Here is a 19,069-nt window from a genome sequence, read left to right as displayed (position 1 = left end):
TATAGCAATGCCAACTTACGAAGAACAAACATGGAAAAAAAGAAAAGTTTCTAACTCCTCTACAAATCCCTGAACAAAGCCAAGCTTCACTCAGTATTCTGTTGCAAACATCAATCACAAAGCAGCACAGTGGCAAGTGATTGGTACCCCCATCACATCTTGTTTTTCAGTATGGGACAAGAAAATCAAAGATGCACATAGTAAGTAATGAGGTTTTTAAAGATAGCTTATCCTGAGCTGGAGTATGTGTATAGCCAACAGCAGAATGAAATCAAGCACAGGCATCTGAAGAACAGAATTTTCAAACACAAAAAGTATTCTGACAAGAAAAAAATAAATAGTTGTGAGTACTCGGTGCATGTAAACCAATGGTTTGACTAATAAGCTGTTCATGTTCTGTGTAACTAAAACACTTTCAATTTCCATTCAAAGGATGCTGACAAAAAAGTGAAAAGAAAAATGAACTAGGTAAATCAGTCAACTACGTTTCTCTAACACAAATGAAAGATGAAAAATTATTAATCTAAATAAAACTGTGAACTACATAAATGCTTCAGTAAAATATGCATAAATTTCACTTATATTTAGGTTAAATAAGGCCATCTTTAGGCAGATAAGGCCCTCTTTAGTTGCAACTAACATTTTAATGGTAAATAACCATTGACAGTTACACTCTCTTTAAGAAAATAAAGAGACAAGTGTAAAACACAATTAGAAGCAACTATTTCAATGAAGGACAGTGATGATGCAGACCAGCAATCTAGTCTAACTTAAAAATTATTTAACTTACTAACTTAAAATTATTTTGATTTAAATCAATCCAACTTGATTATGTCTACAAAATACAGTGAAAAATTGAGGTAGGATATTACAAAAAGAAAAGACGTGATATTGCAACACTTCCCCCCCAGCCCCGTTAAGACAGCATACAGTAACCAAGAACTGTTCCAAGCCAGTTTCAGAACATACCAATACAGAACTTGATTTGTAAGGAGAACATGAGGAACTCACCATGATTTGAATTAGAGACAAAGTGCAGAGTCTACATTGCAGAAACAAGCAGATTGCCACCTGCTTGTTTGGAAAATTTCCTTAGATCCTAGTAATGATCTTTGGTGGGTTTTTTCACATTTTTTCCTCCAGTTATTCATAGTTTACAAATCAGGGAGCAATGTCTGACAACTCAACTAAATGTCAAAGCTCACTGCCTGCAAAACTGCAACCCAATCTAACTTTGAAGCTAGACTTTCTTTTGAAAACAAGGTTGGATCAGTTACCTCCACTGGTTCCCTTCCAGCCTAAATTTTTCTGTGGCTCCAGGACCTTGTGGTTGTAACAAACACCCACTATATGGAACCTGAACTAAACTTCAAGCAAAAAAATGATCCCCAAGAACATTTACCCGATTACAATATAAGCCTAAATTCTTTTAGGTTTAGTACACAGAAAACAGCACACACAACAAAAAGCTGATTTCCTTCTCAAAAAATAGCAGTTACATACAAAGCAGGTGATCTGGAGCATGCAATTACAAACTTATGACAAGAATTCACATGCAAGGCTTGCTGTTTTCTACACACAGTTCAGGAAAAAAGAGTCCAAGTATTAATAAGCTAAACTAAAGACAACTACTCCTACTGCTAGGACTACACATAGGTATGAATCAGTCCGAAGTTTCCTCCAACTTTACCAGAAAAATCAGTGATCACTGATTCATTACTTAGAGATGGTAAAAAAAGAAGTCTTTTCAGCAAACACTATATAAATTTCATGCTTTTCCATAAAGTTGTTACTATATACATTTCCTTTCTTTTTTGTATTTATTTTACCTGATGTGTTGTTTAAGATGACAAGATTTTTTATAGGCTCGATGGCAATAAAAACATTTGTATGGTCTGTCTGCATCATTCACAAAATTATTGTTAAAATAATTTTGGAAGAACTGGCTATTCCTTGGGATTGGCTGGATAAGACCTGCACACATAAACACAAAAAGGAAAAATTGATTGGCAAAGTTATTCCAAAGTTGCAGTAGTTTGAAGAGCTAGTATTTGGGGAAAAAAAAAAAAGTGAGTTTTAGTATGCAAGAATGTAAAGAAAATGAGCATGTTTTCAGCATTTATTTAAAATTATGCATCTATTTAGCATTATACATATTATACAGCACATGCTATCTATTTTAGTGAAAGCTCTTTTATCCATAGGTTCACCTCCTTACATTAAGCCTCACATACATCCAAAATAAGCATTAACTTGAAAAAAGTTAAGGTACTAATTCATTGCTAATCAAATAATATTTTGCTCTTCCAACCTCCACCTTAGCCAAATGATATTTAATCAATGTACCCCAGATATACATTAGAACTTGTCAAATATTTAATACGCATTTTGTGAAAAGTACAACATACCATGATATATATCTGCCTTTACTTAAAGGATAAAAGAAGTCCATTAAAAATTGTTGTATTTGTACATCATCTATTTTGGCTAATCAGTCAGTCTTGCTAATTCTCTGGGTACCTCAAAAAATTTTTTGGGGAAAAAAAAAAAACAACCAACCCAACCTCAAACCAACTTGTTGAAACAAATGCTCTTTATACACTGTCCCCTGAATTCAGTCAAGTGTAGTTTTGGAAAATCCGTTAAAAGTTCCTGCTGCTAAATGTCCAACTGCTAACGCAAGAGTATTGTGTCTCGGAAGCAGCCAACAAACAGGCATCATCCCAAACACCCTGATAGAATGGGAACTGTAGCAGACTCCTCAAATTAAAAAAAAAAAAAAACAAAAACCAAAAAACCAACTCATATCATTCACACAACTGTGAACTCAAAAGTACTCATCTCTATGCTAAAAAAAAGGCTGAAGGAGTGATGCAAAGTTTCAACAAATATGCAAAACATCCCTTTATGGTCCTAAGTATTCACCACAGAAGCCTTTTATGCCATCTTTTCTTTCCTCAGACTGCTTCATCTATCATGCTATATTTCATATTGAGACGGAAAAGCCCAAAGGGTTTCTGCTGATTTCCAAAGGTACTTGAAAAGTAGCAGAAGACAAGGAGAGGGAACTTCTTTCAATTTTGAGCAGAGATGACAACAATGAAAAGAGAACAAGTTCATCTGTCTCAGACTTGAAAAAGTTTATCAACCTATACAGATGTATGTTATACATATATATATTTATAAATACATATATGCCAAAACTTCCTTCACCTTCCCCAACTAATCAGTAAAAACATTTTCTCTTAAAAAAAAAACACCAAACCCGAACAAAACCCCCCCACCAAAACCACAAGCACTACTTTCTAAATTCCTTTCATTCTTCTGTGGTGATAATTAGCAGTAGTGTGCAGAAGAGAACACAAGGATTCAGAAGAGAAGGAACTCTGTATGACAAATATTTACTCTCAGTTATTTCTGATCATATAAAAGCAGAATAATTCAGTTAACTCAGAATGAATGACAGCAACTTGTGAGCATATGCCAGGTTACAATGGTTCTGGTCTGCAGAAGCACTGCAAAATTTCTTAACAACATACGTAAGAGAACAGAAATAACAGAAATGCCTGAGAAAACACTTCCAAACTCTTTACTCAACCTTTTCAACTCAGATAAATGAAACATTTCTCCAAACTGTTAGAATAGCAAAAGGTGGCTTTACACTGGATGTAGCAAGTCATCAAAATAGTTCTGAGTGGGAACATTCTTTAAGAAGGTATTTTCCCTCCCATCAGTTCCATCTTTGTAACCACAGCACATGCTAGAAAAATTACAATTTTTTTTTTAATTTCCTAGTCAATAAATACCATCAACTAATGCAATAAAATGAAATAAACACTGTAAAAGGCAGAGAACAATCTGCAGACTTTTTTAATAGACATAGAATAATTCAGACTTTTTTTAAAAAGCAAAATATTCATCAACTTTTTTTTTTTTAACCAAAGTTGCCACTCAAAGATTAACACTAGAAGGGTTCCACCTTATAAACAAATAGTTCAACTTATTTTTACATTGAACACTCCAATATCAGCAGAGTTCTGATGTTATCAGTCACTGGAGGAAACAACTTGTGTAAGTATCGCTTTTTTGTTAATATTTTTTTTTTCCCAAAAAACATAATTTCACTGCACAGATCTTAATTGTATTGAAATGGTTTCTTCCTTAAAATCAAGCAATAGGACTGTACCTGTCTCCAGGGTTCACTCAAGAAAGAAATATTGTGTGATCTGAATATCTGAAGCTGTCATGTTAAGTCTTGTTGCTACTCTAAAAATTTATGTTTCTTACACCCGATACCAAAATCACCACTACTCTTGCATACAGTAATTCTTGGAAGCACTGAAAGCAGAAGTATTTTTAAAGAGTGATAGAGATTTTAGTCTAAAGATATCACCAATATAATATTCTGCTATATAAAGATGACTACACAACAGACAAGGCAGGGGTTAGCAGACTGGTGAGTCAAACAACAAAGAGCAAACGCCTTGCCCACTACATTGACTCTACTGGACAACAGTATATATTGTCTTGATTGAGCTGTACCAACTTACCTTCTTCCAAAAAGTGGTTTTACGTAATGTTGTAACAATTATTCTACAACAAAATTAAAATAACTGTATGAATTCTCTATAGCATGTTCCAGAATTATTCTGCCCTTTTTTGAAACATTACCACTAATTCAGTTGAGGTCACAATTATACTAAATACACTAAAACGATAAGACACACCAACTCATTAGTATATGTAATTTGAATAAACAGAATCATCTCGAACAGTCTAACAATAGTTAAACTCCTCTCAATGTAATGTAAAAATGCACACACTTTTTTCTGGTAAGGATTATACAATGTCTCTGTAAATAAAACCAACTCTTATTAATTCTAGTCCAAGCAAACTATAAAATACGGCACTTTTCTGAAGCCTGATTATTTCTGATGACTTATTTCAAAGTGCATCTTTCTGAGTAACCTCTGAACCTGTTTGCTTCATTAAACTGTGACCTCTATTTTCCAGTGAAATCCAAATTTCAAGCGAGCATGAATTTACTTGCTTTTTACCTAAATCAGTTATGAGTATGGGCTCTTGCAAAGGAATGTCTGGTACTGGAACACTCGTCTTTCCTACTCGAACTTTTGCAGGTTTACGCTGATGTCGCAGCTTTCTTAGTTCAGTATGTTTAAAATGTGAAGCAATGTGAGTTTTCCGGTGGCCTGATGTTCTGAACTTTTTGTCACAGTGGGGACAAGCAAAAGGCCTAACACCTGCAAAAGATTAAAAAAAAAAAAAATTAGTTTGTGATTTTATTTCCACTGCCCTACAAACATAGCTTTGGAATACAGACTCTCATTTCTGTATTTTCTTTTTTATTTTCTAGCATGGTGTTCATTGTTAAATAGGTTTTCAAAACAGATCCATAAAATCCAATCAAAAGTAAATATGAAAGTGCTGAACTATTAACTGGTTGTAACACATCACTTTAAGCAAGCCTGTTATCAGCAAACTGGATGATGCAAAAGTGACAGTGATTTTCAAAGGGTTCCAGAAGCTATCCTAAGAATTACAGATAGCAGGTCAAATGTCCTTCCAAAACAAACAGTTAAAAAACTGTGAAAAAAGGAGTAAACACATAGACAAATGATGTATAATAGGATAAAACATAGGAACAATGATGTGAAAAAGTTTAAAGAAATTGTAGATTGGTCTCTGAAAATGTCAACACTGTTTGATCACAGTCAAAAATTCTTAAAAAAAAGACTTTTGCAATGCAAAATCTGGTAGAAATCTTTCCTTGGAAAGGATACTGGAGAACTTGTTAAGTTACAGAGACAGGCAAAGCTGACTAACTTTCAGGTTTTGTTCAAGAGGAAATCTTGCACTTAGAAAGTTAGGAAACATGACTGGGTATTACAAAGCAAGCTCTATAAAAATCATCGGTGGAAGAAATGCACAAGAATGAACCATTCTTCACAATACAGTAACTCCAACATCATATGAAACTACCAAGCAGACTATTTAAAGGAACAGAAAGTACTTTACTCAGCATGTAGCTAAACTTTTGCATTCATTATGTTAGGTTGGTCTAGTAGTAAGTTCACATGGGTTCAAAATCAATTAGCTAAGTTCTTTGGAACAAAAACCTATGAAGTGCTGCTTAGTGCAAAGGTACAGCCTGCTTCATAAAGCCCTCAACCCAAAGATTAGCGGAAGCTAGTTGCACACTGCTAAGAAGCATTATTGTATTACCCCTTTTTCACACCAGCAGACAGCAAACAAGGCTAGATGAACCCGTAACCTGATCCAGTAAGCCTAACCTGCTAGACAGAGGAAGAAGCAAACACCTCCAACAGGAAAAACAAGTGTGCTGAACAATGGCTAACTACATGCTGCAGTTGCATAAACACTGTACTAATTTTTGAAGCCACCCAGTGCTTTTGCTACTTTGAATTCAGAGTTGGAGTTCTTAAACAAAGTAAGATTGACTTTAAAGTAATATAAAAAATACTTGCTTACAAGTTTGCAAAAAACAAAGGGAAAAACTTTCTGCAGATGAATCCGACATTGATATTTCATGGATTAAAGGCACCTGACTGTAAAACACATTGAACACCAGGTGCATACAGGCAATGAATGCTGCTTTTGCGAAATGTAAATACATAAACAGGAGTAAAAGGAAAGAGCAGCACATTTACGAGCTTATCTTGCTGAAAGCTTACTGACCTGCAAGAACAAAGAAAGAAAAGGGGAAAACAACCAGGTAGTCCACCAAGAGCAGAAAATTTATTTTTCTCTACGCAGAGGACAGAAGTTCAGCCGCAGAAAAACAAATATTGAAGACATCATATATGACATAAACAAGGACCGTATGAACAGAGGAGTTGTAGGGTATGCAGCTTAAGATATTGAAAACAGTTAAGTTGGTGAAAATACAAAGCAACACCCTATTGTAGAAGATACAAAATGGGAAGTAACGAAATAGTCCTGAATGATAGAGTGAAATTATCAAAAAGTATGGGGAAGGAGAGGGAAGAAAAGATGCAGAGTAAATATGAAAAATGACAGGGGATAACTAAAATCAGAACTCAAATGCTAAGAGCATGACTCCTTAGAAAGTACAATTAAACACACTCAGAAGAGAGATATTAAAAAGGAGCAACAGCTGATTCATCAGCAGAAAACTAAACGTCCAGGGCTTTTGTAAGAGCCCAAAGTTTCAAAGCCATGAAACACTAGAAAGTTATGACAAAAATTTAAGTTCATGATATAAGACACTAAAAATGGTTCATTCTCTGATGAGATCAATGACATAATAGACATCTCTACAATTAAAGCACTTCACATGGTCTTTTCTTCATTCAAGGTCTTACCCACATCATAGAAAACACAAAAGCAATTTTGAGGCCTTACCTGTATGTAGACGAATGTGAACTTTTAAACTCCCTGAGGTGGAAAAGCATTTCATACAAAATTGGCACTTAAAAGCTTTAATGCCAGTATGTGTTTTTATGTGTGCTGTGAGAGTACTCTTAACGGCAAAGGCGCGGAAACACTGGGGACACTTGAACGGCTTCTCATGGGTATGAATGCGAATGTGGCGCACTAGATCACTTGGTTTTTTAAATTCTTTAGAGCAATATGGACAAACATGCCACCTTATTCCATTTTCTTCACGTATAGAACCTAAAATAAGGAACATAAAAATGAACGCTTTTTAAACATTTTAACAGCTCTTAAAAAATTCTACTACGCTGACACCATTATACAAAGCAATCGAAACACAAAAACATTTTGCAAAGTAGATGCCATTACAACATACTTCGTAGACGATTAACTTCTCTACCAGATACGTTCTACTTCACAAAAATAGTAATGGGCTGGAATGACAAAAACAAACCCCAAGAGAATCCTGTTGAAATTCAAACTTTTTTATGCCATTGAAAATGTAGGTGGTAAAAAAAAAGTAAAGAAAGATAAAGGCTAAGAAATGTCTGACTTCACAGAATAAAAAGAATACAATTTGTATGCCACTTAGAAATACAGAATGTAGCTGTAATGCAATATAGTATACCAGTTAACTTATAAATACGTCTAACACAAAATTATCCAACAATGAATAGAACTCCTCAACCATAACCACACCAAATTACTTTAAGCACTAAACACTTAACTAGCTGGAGGAGATACTTTATATGGCCCTCTTCTGCAAATTCAGACTTAAATTACATTTTATAAATTTTTAAAAAGGAGAAAAAAAAATCCATAAAAAGTCCTTCTGAAAGATTTACAACTGAAGGCTGCTTTTTCACAAAAGTTGTTTTGTAATCCAAGAGCCCTAAGTTCTGTCCTAAAGCAATAACATACCTTTTCTCAACAAAAAATTCTAAATCCTATCAGGGTTTTTTTATTCCTATATGTTGTTTAATATCAGATATTCTCTCATTTAAATCAGTTCACATAAGTGTTTTTTTCTGTAAAACATGTCAATACACTGAGGCTATGTTATTTAAAAAAAAAAAAAAGGCACTTGTGTTTGACTGTACAGCAGTGACCTTTTATTTTTATTTGCAGTCAGAGTTAGAGAGTTGTTACTGTTACACACAAGGAACAAAACCATCATTATTACCAGAGGAAAAAGTTAATGTTGATTTTCAGCACAGTTATTCTGGACAGGAGGAGCTTTTGACTTTGGATCAATTTCTGCATCGCTTGCAAAGAAAAAAGCAGCATCGATGTATCTATGAAGATACTACAGAGAGAGCTTAATGACTGCTTATTATAGCGCTGTCTCCACCATGCCAGCCATTAAAGTATGATAGCTCTATTTGGAACAAACCACTTCTAGCAACCTTAAAGCTTGAGCAGCCTTAACAGTGAAATTGCCTTTAAGCACACAGGGACAAAATCCAGGCTTGCATACACACAATACAGTATGGAGGTGGAATATTAACATGTATTTATGGTGACAATATCACATCAGTACTGTGATTCCAAACACAGGTGATGAAATATTATGCACAATGACAACTTTCATCCTTCCCTATACAGCCCAGATCAGTGAAGGTCTGCATAAGGCAGCAGTACTGCACTTCTGCCTCTGCAAGGCTTAACTTCCAAAGAGGAAGAGTAGTGCTTCCAAGAACTGTCTGCTCTGGGACACACCATGAAAACTCAATGCTTCTCAGAGAAGGATGATGGGATAAAGAGAGGAAAAAGATTCATATTGTTTCTTCTTTGTCTGTTTCCCAAAACTCCACTGATCTAAATCCAGAAGATTTAACAGTGTAATTTCACTTAATGCCATTCCTACGTGTCTTTGTATCAGTATAATTAAAGTTATCAATGTTACTGATCATAACCTCTACACATTATGTTTTAGGTAAGAGTAAGTTAAGTTCATAACTGATCCACAACATGTTTTGGTAAAAGCCTTTATAAAGCCATCAACACACCCACAAATACTACAGTCCATATAACACAGAAAGTAGCAAGCAGTGGCAACATTACCAGGTAAAAATGGTGATTTTTTCTTAATAACCTTTTTTTCTTTTTTATCCAGTTTATCTGTACTCTCTTGCTCTTTATCTTGTTCTGCATTATTACAGTCAGGCTGATGATTTGAGAGAGTCTGGACATCTGGGTTCTGATCCTGGGCCCCAGGAGTCTTAGCCTGGCTGCAGTCAGTAGAATGTGCAGAAACAGGAATCGAAGACAACCCACTGTTCTCTAAAGCTTGCTAAAAGAGAACAAAAAACTTCTAGGTTAAGAAAGAAACATTCCACAGTTGCCCCAACTTTTCTCAAACAACTACTTAGAAGACCGAATACAAATATAATTAAAGGAATTAAATGTCTCACCCTCCCAGAATTTCAGCTGAATTTCAAATTTGCAAAAGCATTCTTGCACAATACTGACTTCTGATTGTCTGTGAGATTTTAAGTTGGATTTCCTGAACTAATAAGTGTTCCAACAGCTGCCTTTCAGAAAAGTGCTGGGTGTTTCTACAGAATCAAGCATTTGCCAGGAATATATAGCTATCTCTTACGCCTACTACACAAGAGAACAGTTCCCCATAAAAGGTCAAATTTGAAGTCCATCAGCTTGTGGAGAAGCCATAAATGGTATAAAGAAAAATGAAGAATGCTAAACCAAAGAAAGGCTTGGAAAAGGTCAAAAGTCTCTGTTAACAAACCACCAACACCCCTCTGACTGAGGCAAGAGCTATGCACCCATTTTTATGTACACCTGGAAAGGACTGCAGTGCAGACTCCTTTACAGGTACTACTGTATCTGAAAACGCTCTGGATCAAAGACCTCAAACACACATTTTAGTAGGAGTGTGCAGCTATTTGATCACCTGGAAGGAAACTACATTTTGTTTATTTTCTAAAACAATGTGATTAGTGATTAAATGCTCATACAATAACTTAAAGAACCAACCTCAATGATTTTTATTTATTTTTAAATAGCTATCAAGTTAATAGTTAAATTTCATTTGTAATTTGCTGCAACTGCATGTCACTTTCCAGAGAACTCAGCACAGGTGACATGGTGAACCTGCACATAGCTACACGTAACATTCAGGTCTTCCAAAAAGAAATGTAAATGCTACTTAAAAGACTGGAGATGAAAAAAAAGCTTAAAGGTTAGCAGGCTTCCACCAATACTAAAGAAGAATATCCTCTGCCCTGTTCCTTTCTGTTTGTGCCTTTATGCAGTGGAGGCTGCAGAGCAAGCATAAGGAGTTGAATTACTGCTCTACATCTCTTATGTTACATAGCATCTCCTACTGCCAGTCTCTTTGGGAGCATGGGTTTGTTCCTGTGTTTCCACTGCCAGGGCAGTCAATTCCAGGTGTACTGGACACCCCTCCAAGTGAAAACAAATTAAGGCCTGGACTCTGCTGCCAAAGGGATTGAGAAAAACACGTTAGCAATACCAGTTGTGGCATACCGCATGGCTGCCTTTAACTCCAGTTCGTACTAAAGTTCTAGCATGTCCGGCATGGCAGCACTCAGTGGTGGCGTGACTTCATTCAGGCCACGATAGTCTACTGTCAGTCTCCACTTGCCATTCGACTTTTGCACTGGCCATATGAGACTGTTAAAAGGGTGAGCGAGTCTTGCTGATCACTCCTTTGCTCTCCAGTCAATGAATCAGCTTATGGATGGGGATCAGGGAGTCTTAGTTGGTACAATATTGCTGCCGGTGCACCATTTTGGTAGTGATCATAACATCTTCCTTGAAGGTGACATATAACATCTTCCTTGAAGGGATACCCTTCCTTCACACCTGACAGGAGTTGCCTCCAGAGGCTAAGAACTTGTGCCCCTTTTCCAATTGCTTTGTCAGTGCCTCCTTCCCTAGAAAGGGATCCCCGCTGGTTGGATTCCCTACCCTCTAATTCCATGCTACTGGCCCCATTATCCCAGCATCGGAGCAGCCAGGTGACAATGCGCTTGCCCAGATGACAGCTGAAAGCTTTTCACTTTTTCACTCACTTTTTGCTCACTCGGGGATCGGGTGGTTATCGCCTCGTTTATGAGTTCTGCCTCTTCCTCCTCCTGTTCTCATGATGGCCCTTCTTCAGAGTAGTCTGCCTCATACACTTCTTCCCTAAATGAGCTGACTTTCGCTTACAATATTTCTTCTTGTGTATAGGGGCAACTGATACTGGCACGGGTTGGTTCTCTGGTTCAGCTGCAGTGCCTATTGCTGGGGCTGGAGTAGCTGCAGTGCCTGTTGTTTTGTCATCAGATCCAGAGACCTTCTCTTCCCCTTGAGGGTACTGAATAGTGTTGAACAGGGCTTGGTAGGCAGGGACCAGGCCCCAGCACATTGCAGTGATCTCTGTCTCTCTGGACTTGCCAGGGTGACAGCATATGTTTTCCAAATACTTTCCTAGTTTTTCAGGATTCTGTACTTGTTCAGGGGTTAAGTTCCAAAACACTGGCAGTGCCCACTGTCCTAGGTACTTGCCCGTACTATCCCACACACCCTGCCACTCCTAACTATCCAGCCTTGGGGTAGGTCTCTGAGTGGTATTCTTAAATAGTTGTTTAACTTTAAACGAGACCTGAAACACATTCAGGAGTAGGAGACATAGCAACAGGAAGATGTCGGTTTGAACATCCTGAGGATATTCAAAGTTCTCATGATCTACTGTAACTAGCTTGGAGAAGAAGGGGAAGGTGAAGGAGAAAGGGAGGGTGAAGCGGCAGAGGAAAGTGTACCCCCTTGTCTCCCCCATATATGGGCTCTCCGAGGAGAAGAGGTGAAGCATGTAATTATTAATAGTATCCAAGAGATGGCTCCTGAAGTATGGAAATGACAGCAATGCTGAGTACAAATACCAGACTCACAATCAGCCATTTTATCATATCGTAAGCCAGTGTTACAAAGTATGGCAAAATAATAATCTTAACCCATCTCCCAGAGATAATAAGCAGCACAACAGGGAACATATACTGCAAAACAGGGAACAAATACTGCAAGTAAGGTGTTACATAACAGAACTCTGAGAACAAGCTCAACTTTGAGAGCACGTAAATCAACACTCTGACCAGTGACTATTAAACTAATATAATGAATGCTTGTAACAAACTTGTTCTAACACACTCTGGTCAGATTTGTTGTTATCTCAACCCGTCATGACACACATAGGACACCAGAAAGGACTGTTGTGGTTTAACCCAGCAGGCAGCTAAACGTTAGCACACAGATATTCGCTCACTCTACTCCCACCACAGTGGGAGGGGGGAGAGAATCAGGGGGGATTCATGGGTTGATATAAAGACCATTTAATAAAAGAGAAAAGGAAGAGATAATAACAATAATAATGATAAAAGAATATACAAAACAAGTGATGCACAACGCAATTGCTCACCACCCACCCACCAATGCCTAGCCAGTTCCCAAGCAGTGGCCCCCAGACAGCTTTCACCCTAGTTTATATACCAAGCATGATGTCATATGGTATGGAATATCCCTTTGGCCAGTTTGGGTCAGCTGTCCTGGCTGTGTCCTCTCCCAGCTTCTTGTGCCCCCTACCAGCCTCCTCACTGGTAGGGCAGTGTGAGAAGCTGAGAAGTCCCTGGCTTAGTATAAACACTGCTTAACACACTGACGTTTTAATTGTTATCAACATTATTCTCATCCTAGATCCAAAACACAGCACTATATCAGCTACTAGGAAGAAAATTAACTCTATCACGGCCAAATCCAGGACTCAAGGACAGACTAATGCATTAGAAAACACACTGGTCAAACCAGGAAGAAATTTTCTTGCACCAATAGGAAATATTCAAATAGCCCTTATTAATTAGAACAGGATGAAGGCTCCTATTCTAATTTTTTAAGCAGATAAAAATATTTTTCTCCTCTTAAATGTCATCATGTTTTAAGCACGGCATAACTTAAGGACATGCCACAAGCTGCTTCTAGGCAACAGAAAAAAATAAAGCCAAAGGGATCAATAAAATGTCCATGTATGGGTGTGCATACTTAAAAGTTTTCTTCTGGGTCATATAATCAATATTTATAACCTTGCTTTTGTAATATTATACAAAAAGATATCTTGGTGCATTCCATATCCATTCAGTAGGTCTTTGCAATTCTTTCTTGACTGATAAATCATTTAAGAAATGCAGAAGGAATGCTATCATTGAAAATACAGAGAACAAATTTCACTAAAGTAACAACAATGAGAAAGAAACCACTGAAATGTAAAGCTGTTCTCACACAGAGCTCTTACCTGCAAAATATCTCTATTGATTCCCACTGCAATGTTGAGTTGTTGACCAGGTTGCGGAGGCTGGTTATTTTCTGCAGGACCTGGTTCTGATAACTCAAGGAGCTGCTGGATGACATCAGTTACAGCCTGCTGACCCTGGTGAGCAGCAGCTGAAGACACCTGATTTTCTGTCTGTTGAAGAAGTGGAGACCGAAAATGTGTGGCCTGAAATATACAGCGGTACATTTGTAAAGGAAGATGAAAAGTATGAACGAACTCACCTATTCCGCTCCCTTATCTGAAATGTCTGTTAACTGTCCACTACAACCATGCCCACTTGTTTAAGGCAGAAGGATTATACAGAACTGTCATTCAAGGTCTGCTCACTCCACTAAAGAATTACTTCTGTATACGCCTTTTCTGGGGTTCTTCCCAAGCTGCGTAACTGTAAGCTTACAGCTTGAATTAACTTTATCATAAGTACTGAACCTTCAACCAGTTTGCAAAACACAAGGATAAGTTACTGAGTTCTACAAGTAGGGGCCACATGAAAAGTAATTCCAAAACAAATAAACAGCACTGACACGCTTGTCTTTTTAAAGCTCACATTCAACTAAAGCAAGTCCTTTGGAAAAATAACCTTCTATTAGTTGAGATTTTTTTGTATGACTATTTGTGCTGTTACATCAAAGCCTTTCAGAACAATCAAACTACTAACTTTTTCCCTTCAACTTTCAATCTTCTAAATTTCTTAGCTTTAGAAGAATCTCTTTATACTCTGAAAATTTAAATACACATGGAGCTATGTCAAAACACTAAAAAAAACCCTTCAAGTCTAAAAATCAAATTTCTTAATCTTTGATTCGATAATTGTATCTTAGCCTATCTTAGTAACAAATGTGAAGGAAAAAAAAGATTAAAAGCCTTGTTGTTTTTTTTAAATCAGAAATAAAGACGACACCAGTTCTGCTTCATTTATAAACTTCTCTTCCTTATAACAAATAGACTGCATAAGTATACCATTACTGAAACAACTGTTTTCATTAATTTTACTGCAGAAAAGAGAAATATATATTTATATAATGGCTAGCCCCATAATTCTGTTTCTTAGAACCCACTGGATATTTGCTTCTAATATTCACTTCTGTTCTCTAAAAATAATCACTGCCAGGTGCATGCACGCAGACACACACACGCGCATATATATATATAAAAAAATGCTATCTTCTTTCAGATTATTTTTAACAAAGAATAGTCTTCGGCTTCACATGTGTAATATTTCTTCCAATCTGAAAACTGCCCTGAGATATTCTTTATACTGACACATTAGACTGGACAATTAAAATGACACTGTCATCATATTTAAGGATGGTTACAAAGAAATATGTTAAGAAAAATTAGCTTGACTAGTTACATCCTGCTAGTTTGATGACGTATTCTTAATGCCTTCTCATGAGATGATATAAAAGAAACCCTTATCTCATTTCTCTCGCATGCAAGAATAGCACTCGCTATTTTGCTGATTTAACCATTAGATCATTTTTTTTTCACCTCACCAGTGGAACAGATGGAAAGACTCCATCTCTTCAGATTCCAATTTAGCAAAAGTGCTATAAACATTTCAATATGTATTTTACAAAATAAAACACACTCTATGCCATTTTCATGGCAATAAACAGGAACTGAAGCAAAGCATTTTGCTAAAGAGTGTAACAGCTCTTTATAGAGATCATTCATTTTCTTGAACCAGAATGCAAAATTCTCCCAGGCTTTAGCAAGAGAAAAAGAAAAAAAAAAAACCAACTGTTAATGAAGGGACTGCTCAACATCATCTTTGACATGAAAAGTTGTATTACATGTATTTAGCCAGTGTGTTCACATATTATACAGCAGTTTATACATAGTCTCATGGAGGTTATCTTTTTTGAAAAATAATATACGCATATGCATGCATGTAAAGTTTGTTACCATTAAGATACCCTGCTCATTATAAAAAGTTTCAGAAGTCTCTTTGTAGGTCTCACTTCAATACCCAACTTTAAAAATAGAATAGAGAATGAAGTGTTTTATTACTACTTCATAATTCCACATTTGTTCAATTAGAGTAGCGGACCTTGTGATCACTCTTAGTCCGTCTGATCTGCTGTGTAACACAGACCGCGTGACTGCTCTGAATGAACTACTCCTTCAAGTAAAGTAACTGTACAGAAATTAGAACACTTCTTTAAATCAAGTAGTTTATTGTGGCAACTTTTTCTGTTGCTATCCAACTTCAACAAGTTGCTCTAACAGTAAATTATCCACACTAAAATTCCATACTTTATTTCAAAGTGTGAATTTGTCTAGCTTCAACCCTCAAAACCTTTTTTCTCTATTGAAGAGATTACAATTTTTTTCATTTTCTTGAAAACAGATCAAGTCATCCTTAAATATTTTTTCTAATGGGCAAAATAGATAATGCACCTTGAATCTCTTCAATAATAAAACACATCATATCATACTTTAAGAATTCTGATGACTCAGATTCCTCCTGCACCTTTGAATACAGTTCATGAATAATGAACACTATAAACAGACAACCAACAACAGCAAAAATTGCCAGAATGAAATACATAGGACATACAAGCTTTTCATTTCTATGCAAAGTTTCTTCTCTAAATAGAAAGACCAAAACTAATCTTTCCAGGCAAGGAAACACAACTTTTAGTTGATATATCAATTATGACCTCTCCCATCCCTATTTATAAAGGGAATTAAAATCCTTGAAAACTCCTATCCTGTGAATATGGCCTACTTTTCCTGCTCTTCTATATGTAATTTTATTCTTGGCTACATCAGAACACATATTTCTTGTTGCACCCAGCCCACCAAGAAATCCAGATCACTCCATATCAGTGATTTGTCCTCTTTATAAATTACCTCAATATTTGTATCATCTTTATCAGCGACGATTTTATATTTTCTTTCCGATTACTGATAAAATATTAAGTAGTGTAGGGTCAAGAATTAATTTCCAAGGGACCACAACAGAAACACAGGAACAGTGGTGATTCCCTGTGCACCTCTTTTACAAGTTCTCTGAAAGTTTTAAAAATCACTCATGGTGCCTCACATTAATGTTTATGTCATTCTATTTGCAAATACAAAATATATCCCTGCTATTTCATAACCTCCATTACAAGAAGGAAAATGAAATCATGAAGGATGCAACTAGCTCTACTTACCCAAAAGCAAACATTAAAGAAAAGTACCTGTATGTTTTCTTAAAACCATGCATGCAGTCCCATGCAGGAATGTGAGCACAGGTCAACATATGCGCGTAGTTCAACACAGTTCAACAAATGCACAGCAACTGTACATAAACAAGCAGGCTGTGCATCTGAAGGCATGGAAACAAGCAGATAGTACATCAAAGGAGAGGTATCTGAAAACATGTAACAAAACTGCTGCTGATTCACCTCAGCATTGAGGTCTGCCTGCTTTCCTTTTGAGGTGATGCCATGTATTCCTTTTCTGCAAGATTTCCATACATGTTACAGTATATAGTCACTATTTTAAAAACAGAAGGTACCCTAGCAAGTGGAAGGAGAATTCAGGTTCCTGCTCTAACTGCTAGACTACAAAGTCAGGCTTCTGCTTGCTCAGTTTCCTAGATCCACCACACGTAATCTGAAGTTGACTCTCTAAGGGTTCATCACACTTAAACTGCTTGGTGGCTCAGAAGTTACTAAGTCATTCTCTGGAGAAGAAACAGTTTTGAAGATGCCAAGACCAAGGATAGAACTGAACCAGTTCTCTCACTTGGTAGACATGAGTATCAGGCAATGGGATCCACTGCTCCCAACTGGCACCTCTCACTAGGGGAAAACCTGGCATTCCGCATCAAGTACAGGGAACCACACAATGTGACACTCTGACACAGGAGCCTAACTTCAATATTCAGATTCAATGAAAAAAATACAAAAACATCCTCTTGACTCCTGAGAAAAAGGTAGGTCATCAGTTCATCTCTGGAACTTGATTTGCTGGAGAGCTTTTGAATATAAACTATCCCACACAAAACAAAGTTAATTTATTTGGGGTGGGGTGTGGAGAAATGGGGGAGACTACGCGAGACCTGAGTATCAGTATCACATTGGTTTTTTTCAAAAATTATTTTTAAGAGGTCAATATGAATTGACAGGATATATTCTAGGCAAGTTTCCCCCTCCCTTTCTAGAACATAAATCTGGCACAACTATATGCAGATTGTAATTTTCTAAAACTTCAGTATTTAGGAATAAGTTACCTTTAATCCAGTATATTTTCAATAAAGTGTATCTTAAGTTGACGATTACCTTCTTTTCAGACCTGTGCTTTCACACACACAGTCCCTCCCCCAAAACCTGGCATCACTTCTGATACCACTCATTACCAAAGAAAATAATTTCAATTGGTTAAAAAAAAAATTATTTAAAAAAAATGTTTTTTTAGAACAGCCATTTTTAATGGTTTCTAAAATATTGTAAGAAACATATAAGCAAAAAATATAAGGAAATCAATTTGGTAATCAATTAGTTCTGTCCAGCTCTAAGTTAACTGGTCCTGGAACAATGAATTCACAGTAAAAAATACAGCGAAAGTGGACAGACTGGTTATGGTGACTTTAAAGCAATACTGCCACATTTCTTAGTCCTTGGTTTTGCGGATACTAGTACATGATAAGACAATCAGTGGCTGAAGTTGGGAAGGGGGGATGGAAGTCAAATTAATCTGTCTCTAAGATACAATGCTGCAACCTATAGCTGACAAACAACACGCTACATAGCTGCAGTAAAACATGCTACCACTCTGGCTGTGACTGGCACATAAACACCTGCCTGTACATCAAGACTGCTTGCTATGGGGTTCCAGAAAGCCAGCCCTGCATCATCCTTCCCTGGCTCCACTGCTGTCTCAATTCCAATCAACTCAACCAGCATGAACAAAGCTCCTTGCCTCTCCACCCAAAGCATGGTATCCCTGCGAAGTAAAGTCAGAAGGGCAGGATCATCTGGTATTCATGAGAGTCCTTACTTTCCCTGGTCTTGTTATACAGGGAATATTTGCTTCCATTTTGAAGACCTAATGAACAGAATTATGTGCAAAATCATGACCATAACATGAATGAGGGAATATAATCCATTCAAGAGCTGTTCCAATGCTAAATAACCAGCTGCATTCACCAAGAAGTTTGCCTTCACATATTAGCTGATCAGCTTATCACAGGGGACAACTGCATATCCTTTTTCACCAGTTAGATGAAAGCTTACAAAATTCTGTAAAGCTTCTCCCACTTTTAGACTTGACACAAAAACATGACAA

The 19,069-nt window shown here is 36.8% G+C and overlaps 1 protein-coding gene across 1 annotated transcript in view; it reads right to left on the bottom strand.

Moving 5' to 3' along the window:
- The window catches only part of ZNF236 (zinc finger protein 236), an 88,550-nt gene that overhangs the window by 40,064 nt on the left and 29,417 nt on the right, over window positions 1-19,069 (bottom strand). Inside the window, exons 8-12 of the mRNA XM_081996443.1 lie at window positions 13,748-13,951; window positions 9,502-9,730; window positions 7,405-7,677; window positions 5,058-5,261; window positions 1,830-1,974 (exon numbers count right to left, since the gene is read on the bottom strand). Coding sequence (XP_081852569.1) covers window positions 1,830-1,974; window positions 5,058-5,261; window positions 7,405-7,677; window positions 9,502-9,730; window positions 13,748-13,951 — 1,055 coding nt within the window. The remainder of the gene's footprint in view (window positions 1-1,829; window positions 1,975-5,057; window positions 5,262-7,404; window positions 7,678-9,501; window positions 9,731-13,747; window positions 13,952-19,069) is intronic.

This window comes from Phaethon aethereus, assembly GCF_964289735.1.
Source record: "Phaethon aethereus genome assembly, chromosome: 2".
NCBI lineage: Eukaryota > Metazoa > Chordata > Aves > Phaethontiformes > Phaethontidae > Phaethon > Phaethon aethereus.
The sequence above is the reverse complement of the archived record's forward strand: the minus strand, read 5'-3'. Positions and strand labels throughout refer to the sequence as shown.